Raw genomic sequence first — 16,583 nt, 5'->3', positions numbered from 1 at the left:
GCTGCACTCAGAAGAGCAGGCGGCTTGGGGGTGGGTGTGGTGGCACCAGCATGCAGGCCCCAGGCCCCACCCCGTACCACACCTGCACACACCCCGTGCTGCCCCCAGGCTCTGGGCTCCTCCTGTGGCTCTCAGGCCCCACCCTGGCACCGGCCCAAATGCCCTGTGGAAACACACCGCTCGCCGCCAAATGTCTGAGCTGTGGCTGTTACACAGACTGGGAATGCTGAGCTCCAACCTGTGAAAACCCCACTTAGCAAACACGGGTCTTCATTCGGTCTTTGCTAGACCTGATCTATTAAAAGGAGTCTGTTTATTGCACGGCTTCTCCCCAGTGAACAATGTAATGGGGAGCTCTGCAAAGGACATAAAATAATAGCAGCCTCCGCTGGTTGGGGCGTCTCTATGCCTAGATCCCTCTTTAATCACTCTGTGCACTCTATCCTCTTTAATCTTTGCCACAAAAGTTAAATGGAAACTCCAAGGTTTAGATAATTGGAATAAATCACACTTCTGGTGGGAAAAAGCCACGTGATCCACCAGGCCTCCTGGACTTGCCCGCTCTGCCACGGGCCCTGCAGGACACGCTGGCTGCCAAGGGAGACAGGAACCTCTTGGAAAGAGGTTAATTCTTTCCTTTCTGGAGTTTGCCCTCCTTGGGGCCCCTGCCTAGAACATTCCTTAGCACCACTCTCCCCATGCCACCCCTTAACCTGCCCTTCAGGGTAAAGACCTTGTCTCAGCGACTACCCGGTAACCCCTCCATCCTGGGGTTACTTCCTCAGGGCTTCCAGAACCCCCATTGCTCCTAGGGCCCCAGAGAAAAACAGTCCTATGCTGGTGTGACTTGCATTCAGGGTGTTGATGAAAAATTAATTGGTTGATCTAAGAAAGCAATGGAAAATTTTATTCGAGCCAAATTTGAGGATTATAACCAGGGAAGAGCATCTCAGAAGGCTCTGAGAACTGTTCCGCCTGTTAGAAGTCAAGACACAGCTATATAAGTCTTTTGAGACAGAGGGCTGTACATTAAATGACGTGTTATTAATAGTTTACGCAATCCAGATCTAAGCGCCATGTGACCCCTTACAAGATCAAGAAGGAATGTTATCTTTTAAGGAATTGTCCAGCCTGTGCTAGGAGAATGTTGCTCTTTATGACCGAGCAAGTGTTTCTGCCCACGGGAGGTCTGGTGCCGGATGCACAGTGCGGGAGAGGGGAGGCCAAAAGGCAGAGAAAATTGTTTATGTTTAAATTATTCTTGTCTTGCCATAAAATATGAATTTTATTTCATATTTTATAATTTTATTTCATATTTTATTTCATATTTTATAATCCGGAGGGGACAGTAAGAACTGTCCCCTCCGGATTCCTGACCCTGGTTCCAGTGCTCCTTTCTCTACACAGTCCCCAGGCTGTTCCTTCTGGAAGTGAGGGCTGGGCAGGTGGGGAGGGAGCCGTGCCCGCATGCGGAGGGGAGGGGAGGCAGCTGGGGCGGGGCGCGCAGCCGCTGCCCAGGGCTGCCGTGGGAACTGGACGGTCATCACACAGAGCTGTGGGAAGCCACCATAAGAGGAAGACTGCAGCCTGCTTCAGGTCACATGGACTGAGACAGGGCCTGCTTGGGGCCCCAAACTCCCCACCCTCCTTGGGAGCCCTTGGGGCCAGAACCAAGGCGTCCTCACTGGTGAGTCTTTCTCGGGACCTCAGCTGCTCACGGGGGCCGTGCCCACGTCATGCCATGAGGATCAGGGTCTGGGGAGTGGGTATCCTCCAGGGGGTCTGTCCAAAGTCAGTTATGAGGATGACCCTAGCTAGGTCACCGCAGTGTGGTGGCCCTGGGCCGAGCCCAGAGAGAAACTCTGGACTGTGAGACCAAGACAGGCCACAGAGCTCGGTGCAGAGAGAATGTCAGACAGGATCCTGCCCTCTGAGGGTCCACAGTGCACAGCGACCCAGTGAGGTCGCAGGAGAAATCCTGCCCTCGGTGACCTGCTCCCTCCAGCACTTGTGCCCTCTTCTCAGGCCCCGCCCTGACCAGCTCCTGCAGGCGGAACCTCACCTTCGTTTTGAAACTCTGGGCTTAGCTTCTAGGATGGCCAGCACTCCTGGCCATTCTTTTTCATCTCTTTTCTGCAACCAAACTGTCCCCTAGGACTCCTCTCTGGGCTTCCATTCTTCCCCCTTTTTGTTGGTGGTTCTGAGGCTAGGCTGTCCTTTGGGCTCACCTGGGTACCTCCTACCCCAGAGACGAGAGCCCCAAGGTCTGCACCTGCTCTTTTGGGGTGCCCTTGGCTCAACGTCCCCATCCCAGGATCACCCGCTGACATCATGTCACTATGGGTCTCTGACGTCCTGCGTCATCCCCACGTCCATTCTGGAACCTCTCACCCACCCACTTGTGTCCATAGCCTGCCCTTGTGCCTACTTCCTCCTCCTGAATGGCCTTTCCTCACTCCTGGCTGGGCGTGGGCATCTCGCCAGCCCCAAAGAGTGATCCTCTTCCCCCACGTTACCTGGCTGGGATAGCCATGTGATGTCACAGAGTCAGGCAGGAAGAAGGTGCCCGAAACCATGGGGCTTGCTCAGCCCTGCTGAGTGAACACTGGCCTGGCGTCAGGCAGGGCTGGGTCTGGCTAGCCACACCCTGGGGTGTGGGGTCCTCATGGGTGAAATCTTTGTGGTCTGCCCTTCCCACCGCTCAGACGGGGACTGAGGACCACACACAACAATGAGGCTGGCAGAAGCTGGCCTGGGAGGTGCTCAGTACCTAGCCAGGCCAAGCTAGAGTTCTTGTGAGGAATGTTAGGCTCTTCTGATCGGGGAGGAGGTCTCAAGATCTCCAGCCTCACATTTCACTCATGGCACAAACAGCAATGGCGCTGCTGTGTTCCCAGCGCTCAGCTGAGAGCGGGCCGTGCTGAGCCTGCAACCCTGGCCCGGGGGAGCAAAGCCTGTCCACAAAGCCCTGTAAGCTGCAGGTGAGTGGCAGAGAGGAAGGCAGAGGATGCTGTCGGAACAGACAGCAGGGCAGGGGGTTGGGTCTCATCTGGATCCCCGTGTTGGGAGGCTGCTCTGAGGAAGGGATGTTTCTCTGGGCCCTGAGGAATGGTTGCAGTTAGCCCAGGAACAGGGCTGCAGGTGGGGTAGCAGACAGGCAAAATGGAGGTAAGGGATGCCCATGGTGGGGTGCTCGTGTCCAGGTCGGGTGTGTGTGCCTGGGGCTAACTACCTATTAGAACGAGGGAGGGACACGTGGGAGGGTGTGGCCTGTTCAGGATGAGAACAGCTGCGGTCACCAGGGAAAGTAACGGGGACTACACAGGAGCCTTGCAGGCCGTGGAAAGGGTTTCTGCTTCGCCAGAGCACACTGAGGCAGTGTGGACGGCGCACAAAGGAGAATGGCATGATCTGGTCCAGGGTCTGGAAGCCTGCAGCTGTGTGGAGCCAGTTGGGGGGCCGGAGACCAGGCAAGTGAGGAGGAGGGGACATGGGGTTGCAGACAGACAGGGCAGAGATGGAAATGGCGGCAGGATGCGGGTGTGAGCGACAGAGATGTCTCGCAGTGCAGGGAGTTGGAGGCCAAGGGGTCCTGCGTCATCCTGTGGATGTTGAAGTTGCCGGGGATAACAGTGGGCTTTGGGCTGTGGGGCAGTGTCAGCCAGGTGCCCGAGTCTGCAGTGAATGAGGAGTAGAGGATGCCCATGGGGAGAAGGGTGGAGGATGGCAGAGCGGAGTGGCCGGCCTCTTCCACGGGGCCCCAACAGCATGCGGGGCCCTTACACTTGGGCACGCTGGGCTCTGGCAGAAGGGCTGGGGCCGGCCCGCTGGCACAGACCCAGCTGCCCCAGCCATGAGTCTGCTGTTCATCACAGGAAGCTGCACATTTGGTGGGAAGCCTGTGGGTGGGACAAGGCCATGCTGAGGGCTTAGGGCAGGGTCCCCCCAACGCCCCTAGTACTCTGCCATCTCTCTAGGTTTTCAAGCAATATCTCCAGTCTCCAGAGAGGGGAAAAATAGCTCTCACCATTGACAATGTGATAGAAGGGGCCGCATAATGGGCATGTAATCAACTAAGAAGTGAAACAAAAGTCTCCATCATGCTTGCTCCATGACTCTGCTAACACTGTTTTAAAACTGATTTTTAAACTGGGCTAGTAGGCAAACGTAAGTTCTGAACATGAAGTTTACCACATCACACCAGCTTCCTGCCATCCTGTCCTCAACAAGGCACCTGGGCACCCAGTGCCTGAAGCTATAGGACAGGAAGGCCCCTGGGGGGCGAGGGTGGGACCGTAGGCAACGACCATTAGCCCCCTGTGCCTTCTGCCCCCTGGGCCCCCAGGGTTAGACTCCTGCTGACTTAGGCCCAGCCCATCTCTGAGACAGGGCAGGACCCCCGTCCCTGGCCTCCTTCCCCTTTACGTCCTCCTGCTTGCATGGTGAGCACCTCCTGTGGCGGCCATCTGCTCTTTGAGCCAGAGTTTGCTTCTTTGGGATACCTACCACCCATGGGTAGCAGAGAAATAAGGAATGAAAATTCCGGATTTCCAGTTACAAGGAATTGTGTCTTTGGGTTGAAAACCCCTTGTCATCTTTGGGCTCATGAGCTGCAGTGCCGGGCATCCTGATGTCCCCTGGAGCCCCAGAATCTCCACAAGGATCATAAGCGTGGGGCTGCAACACACACTTCCTCAGCTCTTCACCTGTCAAAGGTGAGGATGAGTGGCCAAGGCCCTTCCTGATCTTGCAGCAAGTGGGTCCCGACCCAGCATTGCCTCAAACTGCCAGGAACTCGGTGCAGGAGCTGCCTCTGAGGGGCCCCCACTGTGTGTGCGTGCAGGGAGCTACGTACACAGTCATGTTCTGTCCTCACACAGCTGGGGGCACTACGGAGGTGAGGGTGACCTGCCTGGGGTCATCCAACTTGTCCATCACAATGGAGTTGAGCAGGACCTGTGGCCTTTTTGTCTCCAAAGCTTGTAGGAGTCTTTTCCCAGGACCCCCCTCTTCCCTAGAACCCACTACTTGAAAAGAGGTGCTCCTGATACATGGCTATTATGGGCCGAGTTGTGCCCTCCCCAAATTCACCTGTTGAAGCCCTAACCCCCAGGACCTCCAGAATGTGACTGGAGATATGGTCTTTACAGAGGTAGTTAAGTGAGGTCATATGGGTGGGCCTAATCCAACATGACTAGTGTCCTTATAAGAAGAGGAGATTAAGACACAGACACAGACAGAAGAAAGACAATGTGAAGACAGGGAGAAGACAACCGTCTACAGGCCAAGGAGAGAGGACTCAGAAGAACCCTGCAGACACCTTAATCTCAGACTTCTAGCCTCTAGAATTGTAATAGATTTCTGTTGTTTAAGCCACTCAGTCTGTGGTACTTAGCTTGGGTACAGCCCAAGCAAATGAATAGTGTGGCTTTGCTGTTAACTGAACCCACACTGCACCACTCTGTTTCCTGTACCTAAGGGTCTCCCCTCTCTACCTCCACTGGCAAGCCAAGCCCTGTTCTCCCAGCCGTCACAAGCCCAGTCTGTAGACTGGAGGCGGCAGGCAGGTGTGGGACCTTCACAGAAGGGGCAGGGGTTGGGGGCAGGGAAGAGCGGACATGAGGGGCTCTGCTTGTCTACATGGCCCAGCTTCCTAGCGTGTCAGGAGGACAAAGTAGGTGGGAGAAATGAGTAGGGATGAAGGATGTAGGGTGACAAGGGCAACTCCTGGAGAGACAGATGGGTCAGGCTCCTTAACATGCTGAAAATACGTTGGAGGTGCCTGCTCAGCCCACTGTCAAGACTCTCAAAACCGCCCCCAGGCACCGTGCTGGGCCTGACAGCAGCCGTGTTTGTACGTGACCCTGCTGGCTGGACCAGGCATGGACATCTCTCCCCCAGGGCTGGGGCGTTGGGGAGCAGCCAGACAACCTGAGCGGAGGACCCGCAACCAGGAGCTGTGCACAGGAAGGCAGAGATGCGGGAGAAAGAGCAGACGCACAGAGAGGGGGAGGGACAGAGGCCAGTGATGACACGGTGCAGAGAGCAGGAGATCCTGCAAGAGAAGGCCAAGCATGGACCCCATGGAGTTGGCAACATCTGGCCCCATCGGGGCCTGGCTGCCTATCCACCCACGCGTGGGTCAGGACCCACAGCCACTCCAGCCCTGTCCTGCTGGCATCGGCTGTGGACTCTGCCTCTGCCCAGCTTGGAAGCAGGTCAGGCTGGGCTCTCCTGTGTGGAGACTTCAAAGGGCAGGATTTCTTAAACTTTTCCATGAAAATCCCCGGTTGATGGAGAACATGAGTCAACTGGGCCCCGTTTTGACATGGTCTAGGAAATGTGTGCAAATTGTGTGGTTCCCCTGAAAGATTCATGGTTTAAAAACGGGCTCGCTCAGGGCTTCCCTGGTGGCGCAGTGGTTGAGAGTCCGCCTGCTGATGCAGGGGACACGGGTTCGTGCCCCGGTCCGGGAGGATCCCACATGCCACGGAGCGGCTGGGCCTGTGAGCCATGGCCGCTGAGTGTCCGGAACCTGTGCTCCGCAACAGGAGAGGCCACAACAGCGAGAGGCCCACGTACTGCAAAAAAAAAAAAAAAAAAAAAATGGGCTCGTTCATATTTACGAACGTAGTTTCCGTACGGTCCGAGAGCTCCTCCTTCTCCAGGGCTGGGCAAGAGTCCCACACGCAGAAGACCCCCGATCAGTAGTCCTTGTGGCTGCCCCTGAGTCACCCAGGGCCCGGCCTGCATGGGCCCTGCAGTCCTGGTGGCTCTGGTGAGGCTGGGTCCCCAGTCCTGCTCACCACCCAGCCACCTCTCTGGAGTCTGGTGATGGGCAGCGCCCGTCTGACCCCAGACCTCTGTCTCCTGCCCTCTCCACTCTACTCCCTCACTCAGAGACACAAAGCATTGCCCCTCAGGAGCTTCAGTCTTGACACAAGATGGAAAAGAGGTTGACTTCGGGGCACTCATTTCCCACTGAAAACAGTCAGGCAATACCAAGGGCCCGGCTCCCTGCTAGGAATGTGGAAAGGAAAGCAGAATGAGAGCATGACACAGAGTGGACACGTGTGCAGATTGCCCAGCACAGCGCAACTAGGAGCCCCGGGCAGTGCTTGAGAAACGGAGTTCCCTTCTGCCACCCCGACCTCCTCTGCATCCTGGGCCCATGCCGGGTCCTGATGCACAGACAAGAGGGTGGGAGGACTGCTGTTAAGGCCACAGCTTTGCCAGGTACCCAAGTTCCCTCGCGGGGGTACGTGTGCGTGGCTTCTACTTGTGTGCTTGTGGAGGAGGCCTGTGGCTGACCCTGCGGGGGTCTGAGGGAGGTTCCTGGCTTCCAGAAGCTCAAGCTTTGGCCCAGGCTTGGAGGTCCATCTGAGTCTACAGAGGCTGCTTTACACGACACCAAGAGGCACTCAGAAAATGTACGTTTTTGTTGCCCTAGTCTAAAATAAGGAAGAAGCACTGCCCAGTATATTCCTCTGTGTACAGGTCTCAGCTTGGGGCAGCTCAGATGTGAGACCTGTTACCTAAAGCTATCCTGCTCCATGGCAGGACTCAGACAGAAGGGGGATCTGGGACAAAAGGCCGCCCTACAAGTCAGGTATCAGCTGAGGGCTGTGCCCCCTTTCCTCTTTACTAGGGTGAGGAGCCCCTGGTTAATGCCAAACCAGAGGGATTGGATGAGCTAGAAGGAAGGAAGGCAGGGGGACAGAGGGGCCCAGGGAGAGACTGCCAAGGAAACTCCCTTTTCCTGCTGTCTCCTGTTACAGTCCACGGCAGAAAGGGAGGACGGGGTCAGAGGGTGCGGGTGCCGAGCTGTGGGCTTGTGTCCCTCCCAGATCTCCCCTCACCTGATGAAAGTGATGACTGCCTCCCTCCTCAGTTCAGGGGTCAGGAAGGAGTGATGGGCTAAACATGAGAAGGCTCTCAACATCCATTAATAAACAGACATGTGGATTTCAGCCAGGGCCACGTTAGGCTCGTTATTGAATCACAGATACATTTCTCCATTTAGGGTCTCAGAGTCTCAGAGATGGGTATGTACTATTTCACAGGTATACACAGACACATAGATATAATGTAGGAGCACAGAACCAGGTTCAGAAAAGTGTCCCTGACACTCTCAGGCCTGGACAATGCTTTCACCAGTTACAAACGATCTAAAATATTCCACTTCTAAGGAAGAGAGAAAATCTCTCTATAGGATTTCACTTTATTTAAACCCCCTTTCTGCCTAAAAAAAAGTTTCACACACTTTCCTTGGTATCGTGAGTACATTTTCTTTTTTTGAACGTAGGGAAAGTTACGGTCATCACTCTCCATCCACTTCAATCAGTACAGATGAAAAACCCAAACCTGACATATTTTTACCTCTAGTTGTCTTATAGAAATTCAACTGAAAGGCATAAATATAACATTCAAGGAGATGGGAGTGAGGGTGGAGAGTAGTTCAACTCACTATCAATGCAGATTAGGGACAACTGGTTATTGCCCCCAGGCCCCCCACCCCGGGGGACCCCTCCTTGAGTGCTCCCGTGGGCTGTATGCATGGCGCTGGAGTATCATACAGACGCCCTGGGTGGTGGGGAGGACACGGCATGCTAAAACATCTCTGTCGGAAGCACGGTTTCTTCTATGGTGGCAGATGGCAAATAGGGGAGGTGGAACTTTATGGAAATGGAGAGACTCCTCTAAAATTCCCCTGGGCCTAGGGACCGGTTGGTTTACCTGGAAAGAGAAGATGCATTTCTGGAAGATGCACTTCCGGCTGGTGAACTGTAGAGGGCCTCGTCTCTTTCTGAGACACGTTCGCAACAGAGGTAGCCAAAAAATGGAAACCAGGAGCACGGAGTGAAGGAGGTGAGAAATTCAAGTACTTCTCTCTGCGTCAGATTAGGGAAGGAGACACAGGATACTATTCATGTTTCAAAGACGTTTTGGGCTTTGTTCAAAGAGCAGAATTTGACTAAAACTCCACGCGTCCCAGCCCTTGGTGACCAGGGCTTTGGGGAGTGGGACTCATCATGTCTACACCCACAGGATGCCGGGGTGCTTTGTCCTGGCAGGAGCAGTATACATACGTCTCACCAGGTAACAAACTCTGATCAGCAACAAATTCCAACGCCTTTCGACTGTAAACCAAGTCTCAGTATACATGTCTAATTCAGCAAACAAAGGGCTCTTAACAATCTTGGGTTCTTGGTGCTTTAGAGGTTGGGCTACGGGGGCTGGAGTGACAACGTGGCTCCGCAGCATGGCCGGGCAGGGGGAGAGATGAGCGGCTGCATCCTGGAGGGAAGCCTGGAGCACACGGGCGGGGGGTATTGGCACCGTGAGCAGCAGCTGTTGACGGAGAAGCACTCCTGGCTGGGCTGAAGGCAGACCTTAGGGCTGCAGTGCAATTGCCCACAGTGGGGCTTCATGAGGGCGAAGTTGAGGCACTTCCCCTGCAGGGGACAGAAGAGACAGAAGGTCACTAGGAGCCTCTGGAACTGGGAGCAGAAGGTTGCGGTTTCCCTGGCCTCTGGGGCCTGCCGAGCTCCTTCCCTGTCTCAAGCCCACCCTTCTCCTGCTGCCCAGAGTTCCCTGATCCCCCTGCTGGGTCTGTCTTGGCCTGTTGGTCCCTATAGGTGCGCCACGTGGTGTGCAGACTTCAGGCTTCCGTGAGCCTGCCATTCACGCATGAAGTGTTACCCTGAGTGCCTGTGAGTGACAAAGGCCACTGAGCGCTGCCTGCTCCTCCTGGGGCTGTCATTTTCATCACCCTAGCTTTTAAAATCCTTAGTAACCTTTTAGAATGATCGTGGTTTTCCCTGGTAATGTAGCCACATTAGGAAAAGAGAACACCTAACCCCCCTTGAATTTGAAAGAATGTTCTTAACAAATCTTCGACACCTTGAGCCTGACCTTGTCCTCTTCCATACCCACAGGGATGTCTGATCTGATGAAACTTTCAGGAAATACACCCTGCTTTGGGACCCGCACCTCTGGGCGCAGAGCAGAACCAGACCCAGAGATGGGAAGGGATTTCTCACTCTGACTTTCCCCGGCATGACAAGCCTGAGATAGTTTGGTAAATGTCACTTTCTAGCAACTTTCTATGTAAAATCACCTTAGACTTCAATAAGTTAATATTTTCTCTTTTACAGATAAACATTTTTACTTTTCCTGATCATAAAAGTAGTACCTGCCCATTATAGAGAACCTAAGCAACACAGGAAAATATTCACGAGGAAATGCATGCTTCTTTTCCAACCACCCACAATAACCGCTATGAAGGGGATCCTGAACTCTCAGCAGACAGCAACTTCTTTGATCATTTATCAGCAATTCCCCTTTTCTGATCTCCAACCCCCACCCCCAGCTGGCCGTTCTCCCTTCCAGACGCACGGCCCAGGCTTGCCCTCTCCTGCCACCTTCCTGCGGGTCCTGTGTCATCCAAGTTCACATCCCCTGCCTCCTACTCTGCAGGCCTCTTCAGCCTCTAGGTCCCCAGGCCCAGCCTCGGGGCTCAGTCTGCCCGAACCCTGTCCTGAGCCACGAGTGTCTCCAGCTGCCCATCTGTGCTCTGCACCCACTGCCTGTCCAGGCCCTCAGCTCCCTTCCTAGGCCGACTCAAGTGTCTCCTCTCCCCTGGTCACCTGGCCCTTCCCCTCCCCCCCTCCCCCCCCAATCCAGGCCTCATGGAATCAACTTCCTCTGGCTTCCTCTTCCTCAACTCACACCTTCAGCTGTGCTTCCTCATTGTCTGGGAATCTAGCCCCAGTGCCCAGCCTGGCCCACCAGGCCACCCAACCGCCGGCTCCTGGCCCATTGCCAACACTGCCTGCACGCACCCAAAGTGTCCCTGTGTCTCAGCTGCACCCTCTGTGCTCCTCTGCTCCAGGGTTGTCCTCCCTGCCTCTCCATTTCCCATATCCAGACTACCTATCCTCTGAGGCCACCTCTGCCCTCCCGCAAGTCAGTCTGGGAGCGCCTGGGCCACACAGCCCCCAGGGCACTGGAGCTGGTTCCCTCTTCTCTCAAGCCCACCAGCAGGGTCTCCCTCACTGGCAGGACCTTCACCCTTCCTGCTCTAGGACTGCACCCCAAATTCCTTAACTACTCTTAACAGTTCATTTACTTAGGTGGATTTTAGAATCATTTTGATCAAATTCCTTAAAAATATTCATTGCAATTTTCACTAAAGCAGCATTAAGCCCATGAATTCTTTTGGGAAAAGCTGACATTGTGGTCTAGGTTTTTGTATTTTCAAGTCTTCTCTTCTAGCGAAGAGTAAAGTTTTGTGGTTTCTTTTTATTACAGGTCAGCACACGTTGTCACACCTGCGCGTGGGTAAGTTCTTTTATTGCTACCGTGAATAGACTGGGATTTTCTATTTTTATTTCTAAGCTCCTTTATTCCTGCTTATTTATCCAGACGGTGAAAAGACTGTTCTAGACCTAGTGTCTACCATCTGCTGTAGGACCCCTTTGATTTCCTCAAAGCACGACTGCAGGGCACCTGTGCTGAGGCCTGGCTCCTCTCCCTCAGCTGCAGCCCGTCACTGGGAGCTGTAGCGGGACGTGTACGTGGGCTGAGGGAGAGAAGCAAGTGGCTCCAGGTGGTGGTGGAGGCCCCTGGGTAGTGGCAGAGCCCCTGAGTCTGTTGTGTGATCATAAGGGGGTGAGGGAGGTGACTAGGGGCTGAGGGGGGTCTCCCTCCCCTCTGGTTTTCTATTGACGAAGAGATCTAAGCCAGTGACCAATTACTTCTTACATCAACTCAGCGACTCCACAGTGAAGGGATGTTTAAGAGATTGGCAAATGGTTGATTGAACCTTGATCTCCAGTGCTTTGGAGCTTTGGTTCCATTTCTGGATTTCCTGCTTATTACAGAGGGAAGTGTGTGCGCACGTGCACATGTGAGCGTGTTTGTATGTGTGAGTGTGTGTGAGTCTGTGTGTGTGTGAGGAGCAGGGCGTGAGGGCTGTCGAGCATGGAGGAGCAGGCTGCTATCACTGTCCCGAAGTTATGATCTGGGACTTTCACAAAGGTCACTGTCTTGAAGGACATCTGTCAACTTGGGACTTTCTGGGGGGCTCAAGTCCTGCCCCAACTTGACCACACGTGCCTTGGTGCTCCCTCTGTGGGTGGGGTCAAAAGATAGGAACTCAGGAGCTCCTTGGCCATGAATGCATCATACGGCCTCTCTGCAGCTCTTATCGTTACCCAGGACGATTGTTTCCAATAAATATTTGTGTGTTCATATTTAGAGGAGGTCTGCAAGCAACACAGTGTAAAAATAAGAAATTAACATTCATAATTGTTTGCACATCTAACACACTGCACAGAGGAAGGAATTACTTTCCAGTTGTTTCCCTATCACCGTGATAGCAGGTTACAGGAGCTGTAGCCTGGACTTGGAAGTGAGTCTCCCTGGGCTCTGTTCACAGCCCTGCTGTACCCCTCCAGAACTCTGTCACATTGAGCCCATCATGAAACATCAGAACCTCGGTTTCTTCAGCTTCAAAATGCAGAGGAGTGATCATCTGGCAGGACAGAGAGGCAGCCAAGCACAGGGTGAGGTCTGGGCCCTGGACTGTTGGTACTGGCCTTACTGCTTCATGCTATGCGGCTGGGCAGGTGACTCAACTGCTCAGGGGTCAGCTTCCTCTCCCGCAGAGTTTTGGGAGGATGAAAAGAGTGAGCCTGTGTAAAGTACTCAGTGTCTGGCGACCCCTACTCTGTATAAACGGCCGCTGTTGGGAGAATGAATGAGATCCTTATGTAAAGGGCCTTGCATGGTGGTGGCACCCAGGTCACACTCTCTTGGAGACAGTTGTACCACTTACAGCATCACATTCAGTGAGAAGTGGAAGGTTTCCCATTTTTACCCGATTTTTCTGACGGATCTAGAACTGATTTCCATGAACTGAATGGGCTGCCCTGGAAAAGGCAGGGAAGGAAGAGAATCAGGACCTTGGATTGGGGGCAGGGTTTGGCTCAAGACTAAGAAACTAAACTGAGTCTTGCTGTGTCATTTTGTATATGTGTGTACACTTATACAAAAGGGACACTTTTTAGAAGGGACACTTATTAGAAAACTTCCTCTGGGGATGAGATGGCGGTGGGGCAGAGAGACACGGTCATTTCACAGAAGGTTACAGTAAACAAGAATGACTGCTTCTGCTACAAAAACACTGAGATTTTTGGTAAACTGAGCCTTTGAGAATTTTCTGCATTGTATTGTGCTGAAGTGCAGAAACATCTGGATTGACTGAAACAAGCAGCTGACTGAGGTTTTAGAAGGCAGTATCTCCTACAAGTTCAACCCCAGACTCCACAGTTCACATTCTGAGCACGTTCACATCCGCAGGCCTGACTGCAATTCCAGTCCAGGCTGAGGAGTTTGGAAACAACCTCCCTGTGGATCGGGAACTGGAAGGAGGAGAGAGAGGCTGTGCACCTGTGCTGCTGGGAACCTCCTCTCCTGCGGCTTCTGTTTTCCAGCACAGCCTGGTGAAGAGGGTCTGGGCAAGATTCTGTCTGAGCAGAACACAGGGTGGTCTGCAGTGAGCAGACGGAAGACTTACGTCTGCACGTTCAGGGCTGGGGTTGGGGGCCGACTGTGGTCTGCAGAGACTGTAGGTCCCAGCTGACACCCCGTCACTTAGACCAAGATTAACTTTAAGCCTGGGACCAGAGCACTGAGGCCTTCAAGAAGGGAATCAGGACTCACTCCTGCACCTACTGGAATCCTGGGGTATCCACAGAAATCCTACAACACTAGGTCTCCAGGACTAAGGTTGGGAGGGACAAGGTCAAATGTTTTGGGGGCAGAGGAGTGGGAGGGGTCACATCCACCAGGCTCAGTTACGGGCTCCCAGCCCCTCTCAGGATGAGCAGGGTTGATTTCAGGCAGCTCTGGCTGCTGCCACTTACTCTCTGGGTGGTCCTGGCAACTCCCCTGATGTGTCAGGCCTCAGTTTTGCCTCCAGCGAGCACACAGGTCACTGTGAGCCACAGACTGCTGTGCGGACTCGAGAGCTGGCATTGCAGGGGCCTGGCAGAGCCCTGGGCAGCTATAAGGCCCCCTAATCCATCACTCTGCCATTACCCCAACCTGAGCTTCGAAGAGTGGCCCTGGGAATGGGACCATTTCAGAGAGGTGCTCAGTGCCCCTGCCCTTACCTCGCTGGGCAGGAAGGCCATACCTGGCATCTTCCCTTTGTCCACCCTCTTGTCTCTTGCCTCCCTCTGCTTCAGCCCTCTGTCTTGCTCTGTCCCTCCTGATCCTGAGTGAGCATCTCTGGGTGGGTGTCTCCACTGTTCAGGGCATAAGGCTGGGGTGGGGCTCTTATGACTATAAAGGGGCTGGTTCTGGGAGAGGCTCCAGGAGAATCAGGTGGAAAATGGGGCTTCTGTGCAATCAAAGCTGGGACTCAGAGCTCGATTCAGACCCAGAACTGGGAGCCCAGCTGCCAAACGAGCCCTGACACCACTGTCACCACACAGTGTCTCTGCTGGGTGTGAGCATGACTCAGGTATGTCACCAGCAGTGTCCAGAGGCTTTCAGGCCTGCCTAGAGTTTCCAAACGCCCACCTGCCCAGCCACCAATGAGCCAATGTTTGTCTGATTCAGTGAAGGTGGTGAGTGCAGCCCTCACTATAGGGCTGGCCCGGTCTATGCAAAGGGTCTGCGTTTGGAATGGCCAGGCAGATGATTTTCAGGCAAACCACTGCCCTCCTTGGGCCCCAGGGGCCTGAGTAGGGCAGCGCCTGGTAGTTTGGGGGTAACCATCATGAGACCATGAGTGCTGACCCAAAAGCAGGGCAGAGCAGTGAGAAAGGTGGGCCCAGACTCAGAACTCAAGTCTAGCTCTGCCCCTCCCAGCTGTTGTGACCTGGGACAAGTCACTCAGCCGCTCTGTGGGTCAGTACCCCCTTGGTAAAGTTGGGATAATAGTCGTATCTACCTGTACAGTTACTAGGAGGATTAAAGCAGTGAAAACATGTAAAGTTCTTGAGCAACTGACCCACGGAAAGGACGCAATAAAATTATCTATCATTATTATTATTAAATAACAAGGATGACAAGTGGAGAAATTGGGCTTCTCCCCACTGTCACAGGCACTGACACAAGGAGGGCATCTTTACTACCTGGTAAAACCAGTCAGTGTTGACCAGACAACATTGGGGAGGGGGTGCCACCATGTCCTCCGCCACTCCTGCAGCTGAGTGAGCAGCCCAGGAGGGTCTCATGGATGGGGTGCAGCCAGCAGTCCCACAGGGTCAGGTAGGCAGTGGGGAGGGACGATGGACGGGAGTCCAACAGGCCTCTCCAGCCCTTTTCGCTTAAGATTGGAATTGCTGGGCATTGCTCTGGAGAAGAAAGGTCCTGACATCCTTGAGACGAGGACGCAGGGGAAATGCACGGGCACCATGTTGAGAATCGTCTGGAGGCTCATGAGCTCCAGGTCTCCACGCCTTGGGCGTTCCTCTCGGCAGATGCCCGGACAGGGCTCTCTGACCCACAGTCCCAGGGGCAACTGTCAAGGGCAAAAGCAAGACCCCAGCCCACGGGGAGCATCCCTGTGCCCTGCTTACCATGTCCCTGGGCGGACACCACATCAATGGCAGCTGGTTGCAGTGCTGGACAAAGTCACACAAGGTATCCAGTTTTCCCTGAAAAGCAGAAGTGGTTGTGAGGAAGCTACAGGCATAGATGCTGCCTCTAGAGGGGTGGTGTCCGCTCTGACTTGAGATGGCCTGTCAGGGCTCTGTCCCCACCAATTCCCTGAGATAGCACTACAGCCACCCTTTGGGGCCACCCACCAACATCCAGAAACTTGGGCCCATCCCAAGGGGGATACCCTGGTGGTGATGGGAACATGAGCCCTCATACTTTTTGGCCTGCCCTGGGCCACTAGGGTCGGGAGGGCTTTGGCTTTTCTCTGGCACCAAGTGACTGTAGTCCAGTACCCATAGCTCATTTCCATGCCTTATGGGTCCAGACCTGTGCACGAACCGGCTACCCTCACCTCCTGCTCCCCAGCCTTGGGGTCACCAATCCTTCCCAAGGGCCTTTCTCACCTCCATTCGTTTCATCCTGCCTCCTTGGCACCCACAAGGGACAATCACTGTGGGGCATGACATTTGACATGTCTCCTCTGGCTCCGAGGAAGAGAAAACACTGTCTGCATCCTTGTCTGGCAGCTCCTGGGTGCAGACAAATGACATCTGTTGCCTGGGCTCCTGTCAAGTACTGGCCTCTCAGCAAATGTTTGCTGGAGAATCAAGGACAAATGAGCAGCGCCCGGCACGTAGGAGAGTGGCCTCCATGTGAAAAACACACCAACTCCTTTTGGTTTACAAAGATGGCTCTTCTCCAAACATCAACAAACTCTATCCTGTCCCCTTGGTTCCTGGCAGCCACCCTTGCAGGAGAAGCTGGGCGTGAGGCTGTGCCATGTGACGGAGGCTGGCAGGGGTGTGGGCATTAGCAGGTGACAGGGCTGTATTCACCCGACTCTGGCAGATCCAGCCTCCAGGCCACACTGCAGCCAGTGTAGACGTCAGCCCAGGCAGTGACCC

At 54.2% G+C, this 16,583-nt stretch overlaps 1 protein-coding gene across 1 annotated transcript in view; it reads right to left on the bottom strand.

Moving 5' to 3' along the window:
- Positions 1-2,848: 2,848 nt before the first annotated feature.
- The window catches only part of ANTXRL (ANTXR like), a gene marked incomplete at both ends in the record, with an annotated part of 41,799 nt that continues 28,064 nt past the window's right edge, over positions 2,849-16,583 (bottom strand). Inside the window, 7 exons of the mRNA XM_079900585.1 lie at positions 2,849-2,975; positions 3,552-3,675; positions 3,784-3,899; positions 9,340-9,455; positions 15,431-15,538; positions 15,597-15,674; positions 16,083-16,208. Coding sequence (XP_079756711.1) covers positions 2,849-2,975; positions 3,552-3,675; positions 3,784-3,899; positions 9,340-9,455; positions 15,431-15,538; positions 15,597-15,674; positions 16,083-16,208 — 795 coding nt within the window. The remainder of the gene's footprint in view (positions 2,976-3,551; positions 3,676-3,783; positions 3,900-9,339; positions 9,456-15,430; positions 15,539-15,596; positions 15,675-16,082; positions 16,209-16,583) is intronic.

The sequence above is a fragment of the Stenella coeruleoalba genome, assembly GCF_951394435.1.
Source record: "Stenella coeruleoalba genome assembly, chromosome: 16".
In the NCBI taxonomy this organism is placed as follows: domain Eukaryota; kingdom Metazoa; phylum Chordata; class Mammalia; order Artiodactyla; family Delphinidae; genus Stenella; species Stenella coeruleoalba.
Note: the sequence above shows the minus strand (reverse complement) of the source record. Positions and strands in the feature narration are given on the sequence as shown.